Source organism: Acomys minous, assembly GCF_964271855.1.
Source record: "Acomys minous genome assembly, chromosome: 19".
Classification (NCBI taxonomy): Eukaryota; Metazoa; Chordata; class Mammalia; order Rodentia; family Muridae; genus Acomys; species Acomys minous.
This window is the reverse complement of record NC_140499.1, coordinates 65077672-65100933: the sequence shown is the minus strand read 5'-3', so window position 1 is coordinate 65100933 and position 23262 is coordinate 65077672. Positions and strand designations below refer to the sequence as shown.

General features: G+C 47.1%; 1 protein-coding gene across 1 annotated transcript in view; it reads left to right on the top strand.

Annotated features, from left to right (window-relative positions):
* The window catches only part of SNX27 (sorting nexin 27), a 68493-nt gene extending 45917 nt beyond the window's left edge, over positions 1-22576 (top strand). The window contains exons 4-12 of the mRNA XM_084769217.1: positions 31-95; positions 4227-4331; positions 7820-7898; positions 9222-9385; positions 12016-12105; positions 16634-16783; positions 17241-17369; positions 17905-17964; positions 18069-22576. Coding sequence (XP_084625343.1) covers positions 31-95; positions 4227-4331; positions 7820-7898; positions 9222-9385; positions 12016-12105; positions 16634-16783; positions 17241-17369; positions 17905-17964; positions 18069-18077 — 851 coding nt within the window. The 3' untranslated portion in view covers positions 18078-22576. The remainder of the gene's footprint in view (positions 1-30; positions 96-4226; positions 4332-7819; positions 7899-9221; positions 9386-12015; positions 12106-16633; positions 16784-17240; positions 17370-17904; positions 17965-18068) is intronic.
* The last annotated feature ends 686 nt before the right edge of the window (positions 22577-23262 follow it).

Sequence of the window (23262 nt, the reverse complement as noted above, 5' to 3'; positions counted from 1 at the left end):
GATGCCTGATTCTGTCTTTGTTTTCTGCAGTGTGTTCAATCCGAGTCATCGGTGAGAGCGACATCATGCAGGAGTTTCTGTCTGAGTCTGACGAGGTAGGTGAACACCCCTTCCCTGATGAGTTCCTGCTTAGCTCCTTAGGGTCAAAGCCTAGATAATGTGAGTGGCTGCAGCGCAGTCAGCTCTCTAAGCGGCTGGATGTCTTCCGTTTCCTTTTCACGTCTGTCTACACTTTAAGACCGAGAGCAGATTCACCTTCTCTGTGGTTTTAATTGTTTTCTTAGCTGTGCTATAAAATAATAAGCTTCATTATGGTATTTCAGTCACACACGTGCACATGTGCAGATGCACGCACACCACTGTTCTTTGTCCCTGTCACTTCCCTTTGTCTCTGTTTTTCCAGGTCGTCCTCTCCTGCTTTTGTCTTTTTGTCTTTCACTTGTATTTATGCATTTGAGTCTGCGCAGTATAGAACAGTAGTGGGGCCTTTCTTTCCTTCTCTTTCCTTCCCTCCCTCTCCTGTGTTAGACTCCTTCCTCTGTGTGGTCCCCGTTCATGCCCTGTGCGCATGTAAACATGTACATCTCAGGCATGTTTGTCTTCTGGGTCTGGCTGACTTGGAACGCAGTGATCTCCAGCTCTACCCAGCCTCCTCTCAGCGGGAGTGGAGGGTGCTCGCTCCTTTCCCCTGCGCTGCTCCTCTGCGTGTCCACTTGTCTGTGTCCCTCTTGTTTGCTTTTTTGAAGTTATTTGAAGGTAATGTTCCCATCTGATGACAAGCAGCGGCCACAGTGGTTATTCTGGACCTGCATTTGGGTAAATTATATTTCTTAGTGAGATACAAGTTTCTCTGTATCTCTGAGGTAATTGTCTGGTGGACCCTGATGTATCAACAAATATGGTGACTTATATAAAATCATGTAAAGTGACATAGTGGCCGGCTGATCTCGGAGCTCCCGAGGCATTGGGTTTAGACGTCTCTTCCTAATGGAATACGTGGCAGGACTAGTAGAAAGTTCACTGCCATAATTCTGCTGCTATGAGACAGCGTTGGCCCCTCCCCTCTGCCTTCCCCTCCCCTCCCCTCCCCTCCCTTCCCCTCCCCTCCCCTCCCCTCCCCTCCCCTCCCCTCCCTACCTCTCCCTTCCCCTCCCCTCCCCTCTCCTCTGCCTCCCTTTCCCCTCCCCTCTCCTCTGCCTCCCTTTCCCCTCCCCTCTCCTCTGCCTCCCCTTCTCTGTCCTCCTTTCCTCCTTTTCCTCTCCTCTCCCCTTCCCTACTTCTCTTTGTTTCTCTATCTCTAAATAAAAGCATGGCTCATTTTTTATGTTAAAAAACAAAATGTCCTCCTTTCTAGTAACCATTTTTCTCTGTTCATAGCTAAGCCTCTGAAAAGGATGCTCTGTTTTCCTGCCATTTCTCCACTTTTTAAAAGTTTGAAACTTTGTCCCAGTGTTCAGGATTCAGTTTAAACTCTTACACGGCCTCTCTCCATCTCTCCAATCCCATTCCCTACCATTGACTCATATATTGCTATTCCAAATATTTTGGTGCTTTTATTTTTCCTTTATGGTGCTACATCTCAAAACTCATGCATGCCAAGCAAATGCTCTGCTACTGTACCTCATCTCCAAACCTATGAAATATGTTTTTAACATTTATTTTTTGTGTGTGTGTGTTGTACATGTAGTGTGGCACACTACAACATGGTAGACAGCTTGGAGAATAATTGTTTTTTTTCCTTCAACCATGTGGGTTTAGGGACCACACTCACAGAGGTCATCAGGCTTAGTGGCAGGGGAGCCGCCCTCCCGGCCTCTCATTGGCCGTGGAGCACTGTCATTCCCCAGGCCATGGCAGCCTTCCCTAGAGCTCTTGCCCTCTTCAGGGAACCGCCCCTTAGCTAGCTTCCGTGCCTGTTCTTTGCACCACTAACCCTCTAGAACAGATCGGAGGTCACTCCTCTCTGGCCACCGTCTGGGTCTCTGTACTTTTCAGCTGTCTTTATCAACTCCCTTTGCAATATCCCATGCTCCTCTGCCCTGCCTGTCTTTGGAATGCAGTCTATTCTTTGTTACTTGCCTTTCCTCACTCACTGTGATGCAGAGGCAGCTTCTAATCTGCCATTTTCCTGGTCCACCTTCTCCTTGAAGTCTTCCCTGATGACTCAAGTCATCAATTTTTCATCCTACAAATAACTTCTACAGTTAGTATCACTCAACCATCATTTTATTGCCATCTCATTTCTAATTTTTATACATATAATCAGTTTGTCACTTTATATTTTTAGCTTACAAGAGTGTGTGAGCTACCAGTAGGTAAGAGCTAAATCTTGATTATCTTTATATCCCCAGTGCCTTAGCACCGCGTCACGCATGTTGGAGGTGCTTTAGGAGTACGAGCTGCGTAGCAGGATGAATATGTAGTGCCAGTGTGTTGTCCACAGTTACCTAATATGGATGTATCTTGCTTTCCTGAGCAGAGTACAGGTCCCTGTAGCCAAGGCCTAGAGTATAATAGTGCCTTCCCTTGCCCGTGGCTTCACTTTCTACAGTTTGCTATCTGTGGCCAGCTGTGGTCTGAAAATATAAAATACCGTATCTCAGAAACAAGCACTGTGTAAGCCTCAAATTGTGTGGCATTCTGAGTACAGCGACAAAGCCTTATGTCCATTCCATGCTGTCCCTTGGGACCTGAACGATCTGTCCAGTGTGTCTACTTTGTGTATGCCGCCTGCCTGTAGTCACCTGGTAGTTTGGTCAGTCATCAGATTGCCTAGATTACAGTGCTTGCTATATTCAAGTAGCCCTTAACCCTTCAAAACACAGGAGTGGCAGTGTTACCAACACAGACCCATAGAGTTCTCCCCTCACAACAGGAGAAGAAGAATCCTGGTAAGATGGCTGAGCTCTATAGGAATGTCTCCTCTGTCTGTGAAGTTATGGACAAGAAAAAAAAACAAATGTATGCTGGGTTTGCTGGAACACCTTAAGTTGTAAAAGTCAGAGCCACGGCGCATGGCAGTTGCTGAGTGCAGATGGGAACGGCTCCCATTGTGGATTTCAGTAATAACAGTGTTTCCTGGCATCTACTGTGGCCTTGGAAGTTGCCCCTGTGGGTAAGGGGAGAGCTGTCACAGTGCTCAGGGTGCCTTTAGACAGAGAATATTAACATTTTTAATGGTCAATAAAAATGAATTTATTCCTAGGTGATTATTTCTCAGTAATAAGAACGACAAGATCAAAATCTGTTAGAAGCCGGGCATGGTGGTTTATGCCTATAATCTCAGCATTATAGAAACCAAGGCAGGCCGATGGATGGCCTTGAGTTCATGGTAATCCTGGGCTACAAGGCAAAACTGTGTCTCAAAAAAACAAAAGAAAAAGACAAACTATTAGAAAAATGTGCTGGAGCCAGAAATGGTCCAGCAGTTGGGAGCCTTGGTGCTTATGCAGAGGACCTGTGTTTAGTTCCCAACAACTGAGCAGTGGCTCCCAGATCACCTGTGTCTCTGCTTCCAGGGAACCCAAAGCTTTTCTTGGCCTCTGTGAGCTCGGGGCATGCACATGGCGCACATACATATGTGCAGGCAACACCCACACACAGAAGTCTAAAAAGTTTAAAAAAGAAAAATGTGTTACCATCAAAAGCAATGAGGATTGTGGGTTGCTGTGTGGAGGGGGTTATTTGTTTATTTTTGTGCTGCTGGAGCCCTGAACACTCTAGAGAAGCATTCTCACACTGTTGAGTGTCTGCTCTTAATTAAGTAGAGTAAGAATTGTGTAGTCTTTGCTAGAATATTGGGCATGGCACCATTTCTCTCTCTAAGTCTCATTGATTTTCCGTTTTGAAGATGGTCTGATCAGATCAAGGTTCAGAAAGGACACCGCATGTCCCTTTACCCGATCTAGCTGCCTAATGATTCAGGCAGCGCTGAGGCCGCCCCTGTCCTTGTCTTCTGCGTGGGTTCTGGTGCAGTGACAGAGGGAGCAGAAGCCTCTTCTGGCCTCCCCACGACTGTCTCAGCAGCACATGTGCTCAGCTTAAGGGATAACTTCTGCACACTGAAGTCAGCTTAATGAGCTATAAATACTGTAACTTTTAAGACTTCAGTTTTTCCTCATCTTAATAGAATTTATTTCCTGTTTCTTATGTTAGATATTGTTTAGCTAGCATATAGCAAGGAGAATAAAGATTTACTGGGTTGCAAATTCTTTCTTTTCCTTTAGAATTACAATGGTGTCTCTGATGTAGAGCTGCGAGTGGCCTTACCGGATGGAACAGCAGTTACCGTCAGAGTTAAAAAGAACAGTACTACAGACCAAGTGTACCAGGTAAATTAAACTCCATCAAGTCAGCTTGACATTGGATGATGTGAGGCTAAGAAAAAAAACTAAATGAGTTAATACAAACTGTGCAGAATATATTTACAACTTCATATTACTAATGTGAAGCTAACTGTGTATGAGAGCTGGGTGTGTTGGTTTGCTTGTAATCCCAGCACTTGGGAGGCCAAGACAAGAATGCTTCAAATACTAGAGTAGCCGGGAGTATATTAAAAAAAAGACCTTGTATGTAAGAAAAAAGTATGATAAATACCCCAGAGTGCGGTGGTTACGATTAACTCCTCCTTTGTTTTTGTTGTAAAACAAACAAACAAACAAACTCTTTAAAAATTGTGTGTGTGTATGGTATATGCAGGTTCGTGTGCAGCTATGTATGCATGTCTTTGTGTGTGTGTGTGTGTGTGTGTGTGTGTGTGTGTGTGTATACTTGTGTGCTTATCTATGGAGACAAGAGGTTGACATTGATATCTTCCTAAACATGGCTGTCCTCCCCCGTCACGCTTCCTGTCTTACTCCTTTGAGACAGAAACTCTAGGCTGGTGAACAGCAAGCTCTAGCAGTCCTGGCTCCACCCCCAGCGGTGCTATGTGGCCTGTGCTCACCTTTTTATGTGAGTTTGAGCAGTTCAGACTCGGATTCTCGTGCTTGTCCACAAATGCTCTCACCCACTAAGCTATCTCTGGAGTCTCTTGTGAAAAAGCACACTGTATACGTGTGTGCCTGTGGAGATGCACGCATATGGTCAGATGTGCATGTGCACATGTGTCTCCTGGGGTAGCCAGAGGCTGGCACTGGGTGTCTTCCTAGAGTGCTCTCCACCTTACGCACTGAGGCAGGGCCAGGGCCTCTTGCTCAACTGGAGCCCAGCAGTGTGGCTAGTCTTGTAGCCAGCGTCATTTAGGGACGCCTTCTCTCCCTCCCGGGGCTTGGATTACAGGTAGTGCTTGCAGCTCCCAGCATTTATGTGGGTGCTAGAGGTCAGAACTGTGTTTCTCACATTCTCAGCGTGTCTTTCCCACAGAGCCATTCTTCCAGCCCTATAAAAAACTGCTTAAACATATATAAAATTAGAATTATAAGTTTCGCCATATGCGTTTTTTTTTAATGGTGTGAGGTGTAGAAGGGAGGGCCTTGGGTGTGCCGGGTAAGCAGTCAGGCAGCCACCGAGCTGTGCCCGAGCCTCCTCACCAGCCACTCTGTGACCGTGAAGCGCTTGCCACGTGCACACCGGGACCCTCTTTTCCTTTTCTTCTAAGGTTTTTTATTGTTGTTTTAGGCAGAGGCCATAGTAGAGCTGTGTATACGTCAGCATACATCTAAAACATGGATATACTTCATATATAACCAAGGCCGTTGTCAAATCTTAAAAAGAGCATTACTTCTTATTATTTACTCAATAGTTAGAATTTTTCAGTTATCAAAATGAACTTTTGTGGTTGGTCTGTTAGGAATCTGGACTTAGGCAGGTCCCTGTGCCACCTTTGCTTTGTGTTGCGCACCCCCTGCAGCCCCGTGTTTTGTCTGAGTTTGTCTCCTTGTCTCCTGCAGGTCATGGGCTGTGCCCTTGGAGCTCCCTTTCTGTAGATCTGCTCGGTGCACACTAGGCTGTAACACAGTGGAGTGTGTCTTCTCCACCCTGGTCTGTCTTAGTGCTTCATGGTCCCTCTGTAGCTCGGGGCTGACTGCCTGCTCTCCTCACTGTAGAGCCTGTCTATTGATAACAGTCTCCCCTTTCCTCACGTTCCTGCGTCTTGTAGCTAGAGGCCATTTTGTAAACCTGAGAGTATTCCAGCTTTGATCCAGTGCAGTATTAAGATACTTGTAATTTCTAGTTCCTAGACAATATCAGATGAACCGAGGCTGGATATGTGAGCAGACACGGGAAAAAGGGATATAATTATATTTAGTTCACTCTTCCAACAGTTTTTAGCTGTTAGTGAATTCCTTGCTTATATTGAGAGTGCTCTTAAAAAACTGATTTTGTTACTACTGTTTCTGCTTTATGATCTTTGTCTGTTGTTGTTACATGTATATAATTTCAGTTATTATTTATTTGCACATGAAGTACTTACTTTCCAGAGGGGATTGATTGGTGTTTAATATGCTGCTTGTCGACACTGTTCCTTTCATGAAGATATTGGTGATTGTAATTCTTAGGAAAGAGAGATGTTCAGGGAACATAGATCATCTGAAAAATAAAAATAATTTGTGGATTCTGAATAGGATTGACAATGTTTTAAGCTCAAGAATCAAGCACACAAATGCGCAGATATAGTTCCAGCTGCTGGGATGCTGAGGCAGGGGCCTGGAGTCCTGGAGTTCTAGGCCTGTCCCTAAACAAACAAGAATCAAAGGGTGGCGGTCTGCAGAGATGGTGTAGCCGCCAAAGTACTGGGTACTCTTCCAGTACCCACACGGTTGTCCATAACTGCATTCCTTAGGGCCCTGTACCTTCTGGCTTCCATGGGTACCAGTTACACAGACAGACACACATGCAGGCAAAACACTCATACACATAAAATAAAATAATTAAATAATGAGAGATTGGGATCTCATGTATTAACAGCCTGTAGTTGATGTACGCTGAATATGTGCAACTAGGTACCAGAGAATTTGTTTTCGGCTAACTTAGACTGACTTGGTGCGAAAAGGCATCATCCTTTAAGCCTAACAACTTGAGCTTGATCCTTAGGACACGTGTATTGAAGGAGAGTTGATCCTGCAAGCTGTTCTCTGACCTCCCCAGAAGCTCACCCCGCACACAAACCCAGTCAGACAGACAGACAGACAGACACACACAGACACACACACACACACACACACACACACACACACACACAATATTTTAATTTAAAAAAAATATTTTTTTTTTCATTTTTGCTGGTTGTGGTGGTACACACCTGTAATCCCAGCACTGGGAGGCAGAGGCAGAGGCAGGTGGATCTCTGTGAGTTCAAGGCCAGGCCACCCAGAGAGACCTTGTCTCAGAAACAAACAAACAAAAATTCTTTTTTCCATTTTATGATCTGTCTTATCAAGTACATTTCTTTAAGTGTGATGTAAAAGACCCTTGTGGGGCTGGAGAGGCAGCTCAGTTCTGATTAGTCCACTGTTCTCTGGTCTCTGTGGGCATCCAAGTGTATGTGGCATCGTTCACACAGACACCCACATACACTTCAGTAAAAAGAAGTTAAAAAAAATACCTTTGTGGAATTAATTCGTATTTGAAAAAGGCCATCGACAGTAAGGAGGAGCTGTTGCCAGCTTGTGTTGGAAGGTGCTGCTCCCAGAGGACAGCTCTTTGGCCTCATGCATCCGTGTGCACATGTGACTGTAAGCATAGCTGTGGCCACGGTAGTGTTTTATGAACCCAGGATGCAGAGTGTCTCCCTTTCCCTTTTTCATGCAGATGCCTGCCCTACAGCATCATCTGAACTGACTTTTTCTGAAACAATTCTATTCTGTTCAAACTCCAGGCTATTGCAGCAAAGGTTGGCATGGACAGTACAACAGTGAATTACTTTGCCTTATTTGAAGTGATCAATCATTCCTTTGGTAAGTGCCAGTGGACGTTGCTATGTTTTGTTTGGGGATGTTTTATTTTAATATTGTTGGACAAGCCGGGCGGTGGTGGTGCACGCCTTTAATCCCAGCACTCGGGAGGCAGAGGCAGGCGGGTCACTGTGAGTTGGAGGCCAGCCTGGTCTACAAAGTGAGTCCAGGACAGCCAGGGCTACACAGAGAGAAACCCTGTCTCGAAAAACTAAAATCAATCAATCAATAAATATATATATATTGTTGGACAAAAACTGCTTTGCCAAAGAAGGGCTTGGTGATGAGGAGAGGAGAGCCCACTCATCAATGCTGCCTTCAGCCAGCCTGGCGGCCTTAGAAGGCGTTCCAGTCGCCGTCAGTCCGTCTTCTTCTGTCAGTATACAGACACTTTGATTCCTCAGGAGCAGCCATCTTCCTGTTTTTTTCTCCTCCCAATTCTCAGTGGCCTAATATAAGTATATAAATTGTGTTACAAAGAATTGGTAAGATACCAGGAAACTTGGGTTCTAATCTTTTTTTTTTTTTTTTCTTTTTGTCTTTCCAGACAAATTTCTCTGTGTAGCCTTGGCTGTCCTGGGCTCACTTTGTAGACCAGGCTGGCCTCGAACTCACAGCGATCCGCCTGCCTCTGCCTCCCGAGTGCTGGGGTTACAGGTGTGCGCCACCATTCTGGCTTCCTTTCCAAGCTTTCTATTAAGGAGCAATATTGAGTCTGTCTTTTGCAGTACTGTAAAGCCAAGTAAAGCTCAGGGAAGGTTAGGAGAGATGGTGTAGGAGTTAGAAGGGTTAGGCCGTGTGTGGTGGGTGCTGTAGTCCTAGCCCACAGCGGAGCCAGGCTGTTCAGAAGCGACTCAGTAGACGCCTGGACTGGGACAGGTGCCCTGGGATTTAGGGGGTGGATGAGCAGTGCCTTTCAGGTCTTCATCAGTAAGGGCATCGAGACTGGCCAGAGGAGAGACTCCAAGTGTCCCCTAACTGGGTAAGAGGAGAGGCTGCTCCGAAGACGTGTGGTGGACTTAGCATGTCCACTTAGATGCTTGTAACTTAGCAGGTCATAGAGCAAACATTGTAACTGAATTTGGAGTTGCCGCGCTCTGCAGTCACACTGGCTGAAGGACCTGCCATTCAGTATTTCAGTCATTTGCTTTACTGGCCAGAGCCGTAGTTAGAACGGGGCACATGGTGGGGCCTGTGCTTGTTCTGTGCTCCTGAGGTAGAGCTAGTCAGTGACGGCCTGCCGTGGTTGGCCTGCCTCGCGCCATTTCTACTGGGAAACCCCTTTATCACTCTCCACTTCAGCGTTCTTTGTTTTGTCTTCTTCAGTACGTAAGCTGGCACCTAACGAATTTCCTCATAAACTCTACGTCCAGAATTATACGTCAGCTGTGCCAGGCACCTGCCTGACCATTCGCAAGTGGCTCTTTACAACAGAAGAGGAAGTCCTCTTAAATGACAACGACCTGGCGGTCACGTACTTCTTCCATCAGGTGGGTGGATGGGCCTTCCTGAACGCCTGCTTCCTTTCTGTTTCTGTATACGACACAGTGCTTCCCGTCTCGTAAGACATAAACGGTCGAGCTAAGCCAGAGTTTTTTAAAAGTTCAATTTTTTTTCATCGACAAAATGAGGCTGTGACTATGTACATGTTGAGAGTTTTAAAAACAACATTATATATATTATATGTGTCTGGGGAAAGTAAAATGTCTGGGTTTGTACTTCAGTCTCATATCATAGTCAACATGGACTTCATTAACATCAAAGGTACAGGGGTTTCTCCCCACCAGCAAGTGTGGAATTCTTCAGTGGGTACCACCCCACACATCATTAAGTGTAATACGATTCTGACGTGAGGTACCTAAAATTATCAAACCCCACAGATCAAAGTGCCCCCATTTTAGACCTAGTTACAAGTCCTCTGAAACTGTTAAACAGCTTACTGCAGGTTGAAGCTCTATGTGCGCGCTCTCTCTCTCTCTCCCTCCTTCCCCCCCCCTCTCTTCCTCCTTCCCCCCCTCTCTCTCCCTCCCTCCCCTCCTCTCTCTCTCTCCTTCCCTCCCTCCCTGCTGGTTTTGCTTAGACTGCTCACAGAGCTCAGGAAACTTACTCTTTACCAGATATTTTGAAGGACATGCATGCACAGGAAATACGGTAATGTATAGTGAGCCAAGAAGGGCTGGAGCACGGGGCTTCCGTCTCGGGAGGGCTGAGAAGCACGCTGCACCCAGCAGGTGGACACATTCTCATGTCCAGTGTCCTGCAAAGTTAAGGAGTCCAGGAGCTTCATCTTCTGGGTTTTGGGGTGGATGTGGTACATGCATCCCAGTGTACCCGTGTGTCCCCATGCACACACACGCTGAGCCAGAGCAGAGCATCAAGTGCGTCCCTTTATCACTCTCTGTCTTCTTGTCTTGAGACAGGATCTCCCACTGAACCAGAAGCTCACCTTTTAGGCTAGGCTGACTGGCCAGTGATCCCTCCGGATCTGTCTGTCTCCTCCCTGTGATCCTTGGATTACAGGCATGCATAGTTCAGTTTTGGTTTTTGTTTTTTTAACATGAGTGCAGTAAGGTGGAGAGCCGTAGAGGAGACAGCAGTGTCCTGCCCTGGGAGAGCTGCCAGTACTCCTTAACGACTGAGCCATCTCTCCAGCCCCTAAATCCTTAACAGAGTTTTACAGTACATGGAACTTTACTGTCTCCAACTGACCCCAGAGCACTAAAAAAAACCCCAGCACACTCGAAACAGATGTTTCGAGCTATATTCATAGTCTGTTTCCAATATTTATAGTTGATATTTATAAGGTTGCTTTTACCTGTTGGGTGCTTTTAGCAAATCACACACACACACGCACGCACGCACGCACACACACAGAGTTTAGGGACATGGAAGAGTATATAATTTAGATCACTGCTGTACATTAGCTGAGGTTGTAAATGGGAGGTTAAAGGCACAATAAGATTGTTGGCATTTGTTCTCTTAAAGGTGAGTTAAACCTAAGCAGGCTGAGTACACAGTAGGACAGCAGGTTAAATTTGGTTGTTTTTTGTTTGTTTTGTTTTGTTTTTTGAGACAGGGTTTCTCTGTGTAGTTCTGGCTGCCCTGGACTCATGCTGTAGACCAGGCTGGCCTCGAACTCATTCTGTAGATCCACCTGCTTCTGCTTCTAGATTACAGGCGCTGGGATTACAGGCGCTGGGATTACAGGCGCGACACCACCACCTGGCTGCTTTTAAATGAGCTCAAGATGCATTATTAACTTGGCTCTGATGTCCAGCAAAAGTTTTGTCTCTCTTTGAATGCAAGAGATATTTTCATAAAGTCTTCTCACTACAAAGACTGTTAGGTCCTGTCATTTTTGTTGTCATCTGTATGTGTGGCTGTCTACCAAATTGAGATGGTTTAGGTGACTTTGCAGTTGGCATTGGCAGGGGTAGAGCTAGGCATGATCCAGTCCGTGACTTCAGTCTTGAACTCGTTCTCTTTTCTAAGACCCTGGCAAACCCGGTGTGACACACACCTGTATTCCCCGTCCAAGTCAAGTCAGGAGAATGGTGAGTGAAAGGCCAGTCTAGTCTGCGTGGTGAACGCCAGACAGGTCTCGGTGTCCATGTAAATACACTTTACACACACACATAGAGAAGGAGAATGAGCTGCTTACTTTAGCCACATACTGGTCAGCATAGCCTTCATGGAAATACAGCACATCAGTTCTCTACGAGTGTTTAGGCCACACCCATCCCTCTCTTGAGCTGAGAGTCTCTCTCATTCACCTGCCAGAGAGGTCTGTCTCAGGTAACGGTCTCTGGTAGCCATGGTTACAGCTGCTCCTGCTCTAACTGCACACGGCACACCTGTCACCATACACTTTCCTATATTGGTGTTACCTTTAAAGGATGACATGTGCTCACTCTCCTTGCTCTTTTGATTATTTTCATGTGTTTAAATTTACTCTCGACAAGGGATGTCTCATATGCTACCATCCATAAGTGCTAGTTACTCTAGTAATCCACCTGTATGGCAGCAGCTCACTGTGATGATGGTGATGGTCCAGGTGGATACAAACCTTCCTGAAAATCATCTGGATCAATTTTCTTTCTCTGTCTTTGCTTTGTGACAGGCTGTTGATGATGTAAAGAAAGGTTACATTAAAGCAGAAGAGAAGTCTTACCAGTTACAGAAGCTATATGAACAAAGAAAAATGGTCATGGTAAGTTTGTGTCTCTGTCACTTTTTTTAAAATTTTATTTCATTCTATGTGCATTAGTATGAAGGTGTCAGAATCCCTGGAACTGAAGGGGATTCCCAGATGCCGTGAGGTTGCTGGGAATTGAACCCTGCTCCTCTGGAAGAGCAGACAATGCTCTCAACCCGAGCCGTCTCTCCAGCCCCTGGTTCCTTCTTAAACCTTTTGTTCTAGTTGATTCTGAGAGGTGCCACAGCCTGGCTAGAGGCTTGGCTAACCAAGAGGTGGAACATGCAGACTTTGATGAGCTAGCTAAAATAGAACATTAAAAATCTTTTTAGTATAATTAAATATTGGCAGAATTTTGGCCAGGGGAATTTTTGTATCTATGAAATAGTATTTTAAAACACAGCCTACATCTGTTCTGTAAGATAACAGCTGGGGACCAAGAATGATGGTACATGCCAGCAGATTGCGGTGGGTGTGAGGCCAGCCTGCACAGTGAGCTCCAGGCCAGCCAGGGCTACTAGTGAGCTCTTGTTTCAAAGACACAAACAAAAACCCATTGTCTTAGAGGCTGGAGAGATGGCTCGGTGGTAAAGCACCGACTGCTCTTGAGAGGACAGAGGCTCAGCCCCCAGCACCACATTAACAGCTCACAGCTCATGAAGCCTGAACAGCCGTGGGAGAATGGCCTCCCCGGTTCATTCAGGCCCTTGTTTCTTTAGACTTGGTCTGACTTTTGGCAGGTCAGCCGGGAGAGCACAGAATTCTTCAGAATGGACCCTTAACCCATTTGCCTAACGTGTTCTACGCTGTTAAGTACCAAGCCTCTCTCTTACTAACTATTGAACATTTATAACATGTCCTTTACTATATCTTTCCACTTATCTAAGTCATATGAGATGATTCAGGATCATATTTAGCTATTCAAAATCAAGAATGGACAGAATAATTCTGTGTGGTCACTGTTTTTAGACAGGGTCTCATGTGCCCAGGCTGGGGTCATACTTGCTGTGTAGCCAAAGCTGGTCTTGACCATGGTATGAAAGATGGATGCCGCCATGCCTAGCTTTAAATTTTTGTTTTTTCGATACATGTTGTATGTTAGAAAATAAAAATTTACCTTTTCCCAGTATAGGTGCTGGGAAGCAGACTCTGGTCCCCTGTGTGTGTAGCAGGTGTTCTTAAATGTGAACTCTCTCTTCAGCCCCCTACTCTGGAATTTTAGAAAGTAATTTCCAGATCTGTCATTTCATAGCCACTCTTTTTTGTATACCAAGTGGGTGTGCCACCGCTCCCCAAGCTCTCAAGCTTTTCTTGAGAAGGGAAATGGTTGAGCCTTTTGGGTAATGATAATGGATCTTTTAATAAAGGTGGTGGTGGTGGCGCACGCCATTTTATCCCAGCACTAAGGAAGCAGAGGCAGGAGGATCTCTGAGTTCGAGGACAGGCTGGTCCACAGAGTGAATTCCAGGATAGCCAAGGCTACACAGAAAAACTCTGTCTCAAAAAACCAAACAAAATCAAACAAACAAAATTAACTATTTTTTATTAATTAGCTATTTTTATTAATTAGCTAATTATACATCAAAATCTTTGCTAAATATTTTATGCTTGATACTGACAAGTAAATAATATTATAACATAAGTGCTGTCATTATTTCCCATTTATAGAGTAAGAAACTAAGGTTTGGGGGCTAGAGAGATGGCTGTGTTAAGAGCACTGACTGCTCTTCCAGAGGACCTGAGTTCAAATCCGAGCAACCACATGGAAGCTCACAATTATAACTCTAAGATCTGACACCTTCACACAGACATACATGCAGGCAAAAACAACAATACACATAAAAAAATAAAATAAATAAATTTAAAAAGAAAGAAAACAACAACAAAACTAAGGTTCCAGAATTGAGTAACTTGCTTAAGGTTATATAGCTTGAATTTCAGTGCAAGGTGGCTTGAGCCTAGCCCAGTGACCCCGTCACTCCTCTCTGTGCCGACGTCTGTCCCAGGCCTTGTTGTTGGTTGTAACCCTGGGGGGTTTTGTCTGTTCATCGCTCCCACCTCCTGTGGCCCTCACCTGTGTGGCAGGCAGGCCTTGGTCTGTTCTAGTGACGCGTCAACAGGAGACAGCAAGGAGATGGACAGCATCATGTCTGCTGGGCAGTGAGGAGATGGACAGCATCTTGTCTGCTGGGCAGGGAGGAGATGGCCAGCATCATGTCTGCTGGGCAGGGAGGAAATGGACAGCATCATGTCTGCTGGGCAGGGAGGAGATGGCCAGCATCATGTCTGCTGGGCAGTGAGGAGATGGCCAGCATCATGTCTGCTGGGTAGGGAGGAGATGGCCAGCATCATGTCTGCTGGGCAGGGAGGAGATGGACAGCATCTTGTCTGCTGGGCAGCGAGGAGATGGCCAGGTGGTGGTAGAGAACGAGAAAAGAAGAGTAAGGTTTTGAGGTATTGCAGCTCTTCTGACTCAGCCTGCTGCCCTTGCTGCCCTTCTGTGGCTTTTTTCCATCCTCTAAGCTGTTATTTTACTGAAGAGGAAATATAAAGCCAGCAGAGTGTGAGTCCCCTTCCCTGGACCTGTGACCCCCAATAGCAGCGGGAATGTCTCAGGGGTCATTCACCAGATGCAGAGCAATAGATTGCCTTGTATCTTTTTTTTTTTTTAACATGTGTCATTTCTTCTCTCTTGGTAAGAGAGACAGCAACCATGTAGTTTTCAGTTTGGAACTCCTCGCCATCTGCTGAGGTCACCGAAGGTGCTGTGTGTCCGCACAGGCCAACAGTGGCCTTGTCCTGCGTGGCTTTCATGCATGTGTGCCTGTTCCCGAGGCAACCCTTGAAAGGACCCCAGCTCAGAGACCAGACTCTTTATTTCCCCCTTATTTCCCTTTGTTCAGTTCTCGCACACTCCATCCAGGTATCTTACGGTCTGTCTTGCTCAGCTTGTACTGGTGAGCTGAATTAGGGGAGAGGAGCAAAGCTGAGGAAGCCTCAGTATGTGAAGCCTTCTCTGCCTTCAGAATCTGGTGAGGACCATGAATTCCACTTGGTTTGAGCCCAGATGTTTTATAAGGAGCCACACGGTCTTAGTTTCACCCATGTTGCTCTGATAAAACACCCTGACAACAGCTTAAGGAGAAAGGGTTATTTTAGTTCACAGCTCTAGGCTGTGATCCACCAGGGAAGGCAAGTTAACCAGACCTGAAGCAGCTTGCCACAGCACACTGCGGAGCAAAGAGAAACGAGTTCATACACCATGCGCGCATGCCTGCGCGCAGCTCACCTCTTCATACAGACCAACACCCAAACTCAGGTGACTGCCGCCAGCATTTCAGCTGGCTTTCCCGCATGGTTTAATCAGGTAACCTCCACAGACTGCCCATAGACAAACACAGTCTAGACACTGCCTCACTGAGCCTCCTTTGTTGATTCCAGATTGTGTCAAATTGACAGAACTAACTACCACACATATATACTGGGGCTCAGGTGACAACAGGCCACTTGGGAATTAGTTGATGGTGAAAAAAGGAAAGCCTGGGTTCTGGTTCTGAATTGTGACCCTAAGACAGGCTTGTCCCACTCTGCATTCTGTAAGATGACTGGGCTTCTTAGTTTATTTTATAGTGCTCTGCCTGCATGTACACCTGCACACCACAAGAGGGCAGCCGATCTCACAGTAGTTGGCTGTGAGCCACCATGTGGCTGCTGGGAATTGAACTCAGGACCTCTGGAGGAGCAGACAGTGCTTTTAACCACTGAGCCATCTCTCCAGCCCTGATTTTAACATGTTATGAGTATGAGACAGGGAGTCAGTTTCTCTTTGTCCTTAAGATCAGGGTGGTTTTTGATTAGAGAAGAGACGGGGAGAAACTATTATGAAGATAGATTAGATGTCCACCCCTCACATACAGTGAAGAGGCGCACATGGCTGCCGTGGTGAGCCCCTGTCCAGTGCGAGTGGTCTTGACTAGTGTGTCTTCTGTCAGCTCATTCCTTTAAATGAAGAGCTGGGTGTTAGAAGGGGGCGCTGCAGAGACGGCTCAGTGGTTAGGAGCGCAACCTGCTCTTCCAAAGGTCCTGAGTTCAATTCCCAGCAACCACATGGTGGCTCACAACCGCCTGTAATATGATGCGATGCCCTCTTCCAGCCCACAGGTGTATTTGCAGGCAGAGCACTGTATACATAATAATAAGTAAATCTTTTAAAAAAAAAAAAAGAAGAAGAAGAAGTATGAAGGTATCCGGGTGGTAGTGGTGGCGCATGCCTTTAATCCCAGCACTTGGAAGGCAGAGGCAGGCGGATCTCTGTGAGTTTGAGGCCAGCCTGGTCTACAAAGTGAGTCCAGGAGAGTGAAGGTAAAAGCTGGGAATGGGATGGAGGAGCAGCACAGAGCCTGTTCCCGCTCAGGGACAAGTGTGACTGGGCAGCCAGGTCTTCAGGTGGCTCGGTGAGACGCGCTCGTCCATCCCAGGAGCTTTGCACTGTGCTTCAGTGTCTTTGTAACACGGTCTCCCTTTCATTTGTTTGTTCATTTAGTACCTCAACATGCTGAGGACGTGTGAGGGCTACAATGAAATCATTTTCCCGCACTGTGCCTGTGACTCCAGGAGGAAGGGGCATGTCATCACAGCCATCAGTATCACGCACTTTAAACTTCATGCCTGCACTGAAGAGGGGCAGCTGGAGGTAAGAGCTCGGCCTGGTGGACCAGGAGCTGCCAGCGGGCGCTTGCAACCCTTCTGGGTTTCAGTTCCTCTTGTGGAGCAAGTGAAATCAAAACTGTGTTGATGACAGTCAGTAAATCCACACTGATCCTTACTTACTGGCTCCAAATTACACATTTTAATTTGTGTGTGTGTGTGTGTGTTTGCTTGTGCCCATGACACGGCATGTGTGGAGATGATAGGAAAACTTTGTAAAGTCATTTTCTCTTCTTCCACCTTTGTGTGGGTTCTGGAGCTCAAACTCAGGCCAGCCTGCTCAGCAAGCACTTAGCCCCTGAGCCACCTCAGCAGCCTGGTTCTCTTGCCACAGGCCTTTCCCCACACCGCGAGCATTCCTCCCTCAGACTCCCTTTGCCTTAGCTCCCGGTGCTCTGCTACCTAGAGCTGTAGTGCTCACCCTGATGTTGTTGGCTGTCTAGAACCAGGTGATAGCGTTTGACTGGGGAGAGATGCAGCGGTGGGACACGGATGAAGAGGGGATGGCCTTCTGTTTTGAATATGCACGAGGAGAGAAGAAGCCGCGATGGGTTAAAATCTTCACACCTTATGTGAGTGGGAGATGGGAGGTATGGGGAACGCAGGCTGGGCTTTAGAACTGGGGGTGGATCCCAGGGGGAACTAAAAGAGCAGTCTCAGGAACCCAGGGCTCTCAGAGAGCTTTCTCTCCATTGTCTCACCATAGTTGGTGTATGCTGTCGTTGTTTGTTTAAGACAGGGTCTCACTGTGTAGCCTCGGCTGGCCTGGAGCTAGTGTAGGCCAGGTTGGCTGTGAACTCACAGATCCACCTAGACTTCTGCCTTCTGGGTGCTGGGGCTAAAGCGGAACTCCCCCACACCCCTGGCTTCTCCACAGGACTTGTATAGCCCAAAAGAACATGGGGCCAGTTTGACATTTTGTCCTGGGATTGTGAAATTCACATCCTGTGTGTCATAGTCGCCACTAGGAGGAGCTGGGGAACAATGGATGATCAGGCTTGTATTTGTGGGTCCCTGCAGGATTGCAGAGCTGACAGTCAAAGCCGTGGCCTTGTGCCTGGTCTTGGGAAGTCAGTGAGTATTGCTTCCTTTTTTTTTTTTTTCCAGTTCAATTATATGCATGAATGCTTTGAGAGGGTGTTCTGCGAGCTCAAGTGGAGGAAAGAGGTAATTCTAAGGAATTCTTGAATTAATTTCCTCCTCCTCTTGTTTGAAATTTATAGGCTTATGAGCAAATACTGGGACCCTCACCTCCATTTCTGTCTTTCTAGGAATATTAGTTAGAGACTGCTTATCCCGTGTGAGCCAGGATGTTGTCCCAGCGAGGCTGGCCTCTGGATGGTGGATGGGCTGGACAGGAGAGCCCCGCTCCTTCCTGTGTGAGGGAGGACACTGGCTGCAGCCTCCCTTCTCTCATGACTTCATGGACCCTCTTCTGCCTGTTTGTTTGATTTTTGTTGTTGTTGCTTGTTTGTTTTTTAATCAAATAACCCTTCCTGCTGTTCTTGACCCGAGAGCACGTTTCCTGAGTTTTAGCCATCTGACTGGATACATCGCAGTGGAGTCTTTCTTCACTAACCAAGGACACGTGTGGGGGAAATTTTTTCTACTGTTGTTCATAGGTGTCAGTGCTGGAGCAGAATTTAGAAGACTGTCTAAACACTTAGCTACTTATTAAAGAAAATCAGAAAATGAAGAGGTACAGTCAGCCGCATGGACGTTGATGTTCTTGCTAGAGGAGAAAGGACAACTGGTCTCTGCAGTCATCTGGGATTTCTCCTGCTGCTTTTGTCTGTGATTTTGGGCAAAGCAACCTTCTTAGGACAATCTGAATTGTCTCTTTTATGAAACATGCAGACTGAGCCAGGTGGTGACTACTCAGCATCCTCTGTGCTCTAAGAGGCTGTGGTTGTGGATGGGACATTGGTTCAGGGTGCCAGTGTGCTGTTCAGCTCCTGTGAGGTTGTCCCCAGGTTGGAGGCCATACTGCTCCTCAGTAACTCTTCTTTTTTTTTTTTTTTTTTTTTTTCTTCCTTTCAGAATATTTTCCAGATGGCGAGGTCACAGCAGAGGGCTATGGCCACCTAGCCTTCCCTCACCCTTTCCCTTCTCCCTGCCCTCATCCTCTTAGCCTTGTCACCTCCTGTGTGTCAGACAGTTACCATTAACACAAAAGAAGAAAAAGGGGAGGGGGGAAGTCATTACATCCCAAAGCCCTAAGCTAAATACTATTAATAACTTCCTATGGATTTTCCGTCTCTAGAACTGAGCTGATAGAGGACAGCAGCTTGATAGTGCCAGAAGCCCACTGAGATCAGACAGAATAAGAGTAAGCCCAGCCAGCTCGCCAAAGGCATCTTTGTCTCTCGTTTGACCCGCGCCTCAGACCAGCAGACTCTCCATGTACTATATTTTTAAAACTGGAACTATGAACTCCATCCATTTGCACTGTTCAAGCATATATATGTATGTATGTAAAAAATTATATATACACAACTTAGCTGCACGTATATACATATATATTTCTTTTTAAATTTCATATTGATGGCAGTACCTTTTTTAGCTTGTGTTTTTACACACCTTTCACTGAATTCATGACCTCTCTCTTGCTCTCTTTATTTTGAAACAAACTTTAAAAAGGAAAAAAAAATTACAGGGAAAATACCTCTCCTCATGAAGGACTGGAAAAGTTTACAGCCTGCTTGGTCACCCTTTCTATATTGAGCACAGTTTCTGGCTGTTGGTTTGCCATAGAGTCTGAGGAGCGAGGAGTGTGGGGTCTCTATCTTCAAGAGGGTGCTGAGGAGGAGAAAGGCTGCCACCCCAGAGCGGCCAGGCTGCAGGGCTGCAGGAATCAGAAGACCTCCAGTCTCGATTCCAAGTCATTTCCCTGACCCATCGCTCCAGTCTCCTCCTGCTCGCCTTAGGGTCTTTCATATGCTTCCTTTCACCTGGCCCAGCACGGAGCTTGGGGCCATCGGAAGAAGCCGCTGCCGTAGGAAGCTGTAGCACTTTTCTCGTGCCATAGGTTAGTGTTAGGAGTAAAACTTGACATCTGAGGCACAAAGGCTGGACATGGGAACAGAAGGAAGCCATGTCCGTATATAAAAGGGTTTTGCCTCTTCCATTCCTGCCCAGCAACTATCTATGCTTCCCACCCTCTGTGACTTTCTTAACAGTTACAGGGGAGGGAGTGGCTTGGGTAAACTTAGGAGTCTGGGTCTCTGCCGACCAAATCATAGCCCTGTTGGTGCCCAGGGAGAAGTGAGGGACGGTCAGTTTCAGTTGAGGCCGCCTTCTACTTCAAAGGAGACTGAAATCTCTCAGAGTTCTTCACCTGGAGCTGGGCCTCACTTGGTAGAGCGCTTGCTTGACATGCATACCTGAGTTCCATCTGCATCGCCCCATCACACATGGCTGTGGTAGTGCTCGCCTGTGTGCTCGCCTGTGTGCTCACCTGTACTCTCAGCACTTGGGAGGGGAAAGCAGGAAGATGAGGATTTTCAGGTCCACCCTCTGCTACATTGTGAGCTCAAGGCTATCTGGGATCAAATGAGCCCCTGTCCTAAAAGAAGAAGAGTTCCTTATCTGCTCCTGCATTTAGACTTCCTAGAGCCAGGAGCTCCGTGGGCAGAGGCCAAGCCGGCACTAGGGCAGTAGTCTCAGACCTTGAGTTTTTGTGGAAGGACTTAGGTTAGGTACAACTAAAAACACATCTTTGAAACTCCTTCCCTACTTTACCTTCCAGTCGACGCCTCCGCAGGCTGGCGCCCCGGCTGTGTGTGGCCGGAAGGCAGCTGGAGGAGGTGGAATGGCGGTGTTGGCTTTGCTTTGAAGTTTATTTCATACCTTAGTTTTGCAGAGCGTTATGAGGCCACTTTTCTGTCTCCGTTATTCTGGCAGCCACTTGTCCTGGGAAGGTGTTGAGCCTTTTAGGGCAGCCTGTCCCTGCCCTCTCCATGCCTGTTGAACCACAAAGTACAAGATAGAAGAATGGTGAGTGTTTAAAGCTGAAGGGGGCGATGCTGATGTGAAGCATCCAGGGTCAGCTCTTCCTGTGGCTTTAGCACTGAGTCTGAGTACCCTACGAGCAGGTGCATTCATTTCCATCCTGAGATGCTCGGGAGACCAGCTTTGTTCAAACTGTAAAGATAGCACGCGCCAGTGTTCCCTGTTCCCTCAGTGGGAGAGTCCACACTACAGCTTTCCAGAGTAGAGGCAGGGCTTTGGAGGTCCTGAAGAGGGAGCCCCCAAAGATGTTGGCCCCCTAACAGAATCTGTGTAGGAACAGCCTACTTTAGGCACTGTTGCTACCAAATGTGCAGCTGCAACAGGGAGATGCGAAGGGGAGGCCCCAAAGGCTCCCCTGGGGCTCCGGGCATGGGGTCACTGTGGCCAGGAGTGCGGGGTCAAGCGCTTTTGCGTGCAGCAATGTTAGATGTGACTCCACTCCCTCCCTCACCCCTGCACGTCCTGTCTCTAATCCCTGCTATGGTTTTTAGTCCTGGCTTCTGCCCAGGGAGGCATCCACCAGTCTCCTTCCGCAGTTTGTCTCTGGGAAAGGGATTTCTCGTCCCCAGCGTCACCCCAGCGTCACCCCAGCAGGATCGTCCTGGTCTCCAGTTGTGGTTCCCTCCATGTTGGGTCTCTGTTCTCCGAGACAAAAGCCCAGAGGTTCCTATGGAGCAGGAGAGAAGCCGGGCCCTGTAGCAGGCTTGGCTTGGGCAGTGCTCTGAGCTTGCTGGCCTTTGTGTTTTTATCCTGGTCTCCATTTTTCAGCCTTCCCCGTGCCGAGACCTAAGCTCAGCACAGCTGCAGGTAGGTTAGTGCTCAGGGCAGCCCCAGCCTGGCCAGAGCTCTCAGGGAGGAGCAGGCAAATATTCCAGCCGTTTCCTCCTGGCCCGTGTGATCTCACCCTGTAGTTACCTGGGCCAGTAGCTTTGCATTGTCCCCTTTGTAGCTTCAAACTCAGTGTTAGAAGCAGCAAAAATAGGGCACTGATTAGGGGGACACCTCTCTCCTCCTCTTCCTCCTCCTCCTCCTCCTCCTTCTTTTCTCTCTCTCTCTCTCTCTCTCTCTCTCTCTCTCTCTCTCTCTCTCTCTCTCTCTCTCTCTCTCCTCAGAATTACCATCTAGGGCCAGCTCCTAGAAAGCAGTTTTCTTAAAGGGACCTGCAGTCTCCAGGACTCAGCTCCCCCTGCCCTCCTGTCACGTGCTGTCTGGAGGGTCTCGGCACACTGCTGCTCCTTCTCCAGTCTCATGGGTGCCTGAGTGCCTAGAGCTAGGAGGACGGAGGATGATTCTGTAGCCTCCACCTTGGGCTCCTCTCAGTCTAACCCTGAGCATATCTGCCAGGCCTCCTCTCCCTGGGTAACAGCGGCTTCTTCCTCAGCAGTAGCTGAGGATGCACAGAAACCGGGCTCTGAGGGGAGCAAGGCTGAAGAGGCCCTGACACTGGCGGGAGCACTTGGCCGGCTATTACCCTGGTGCCACCTTGATATCGTGCCCTCCTTTGAGCTGGTGAGCTGGGCTTCAGTTTTTCCCAGGCCATGTATACTTTTAATTTATTTGAGAGAAACTAATGGTATTTTCACTGCAGTATCTTGTATTTTTATTTGTGATTTACGAAATGTGAAGAGAAAATGCAGAGAGCACACTGGCTCCCGTGCTCTCCAGCCCCCGCTCTAGCGCTAACCACTCTAAGACTGTCCGGTGATGTCACTTAGTGTAATTAATTGTAACATATTCTTTTAAATAAATTGATTTATTGATGAAACAATTCCTTGGTTTCTAGACTACAAATCCTTTGGGTTATGTGGGAAGAACTAAAGAGGGGCCGTTGAGAGTTCAGATGGAACGGCTAGTCTGAAGATGACACAGGACATCTAGCTGCTTTTCCCAGGTGCCCAGTGAGGCGGCCATGGCAGCAGAAAGGAGCAGTTCTTTCCGTGTTGGCTCCCTCAGAAATTCCATCTGCTTCCTCCCATCTCAGTTTACTGAGCCCTCCAGCACAAAGTCTTGTCACTCTTCACAAGATTCCGTCACCAAACCAAGCACAGATAAAACCTGTAAAGGCTTTGTCACATAGCGTTATGCCGGCCTGACCCTCACATGTGTGCGTCTCACAGGTAACTAGGGAGATGTTCTATATTGCCCCTTGTAAATGCAACACCAGGGACTCTGGGGTTGCATTCCCTCCTGTGATCATGTGCCTGAGAATAAGGGTCCTGCTGTCCTTGGTTTTAAAGAGAACGCAGATACCAGGCACCTCCCTATTCAGAAAAGCTCAGCATTTGTAGTGGGTCAGACGCTTCCGTTTTGTATGAATCTTCTTTTTTTTTTTTTTTTTTTTTTTGGTATTTTCATAGCTCTTTACCACTTGCTTTTGTACCTTAGTCGACCCTAAGAGCAGAGACCACCAAGTTTGACATTTTGTTTGGATTTGGGGAGAGACATTATTCACAG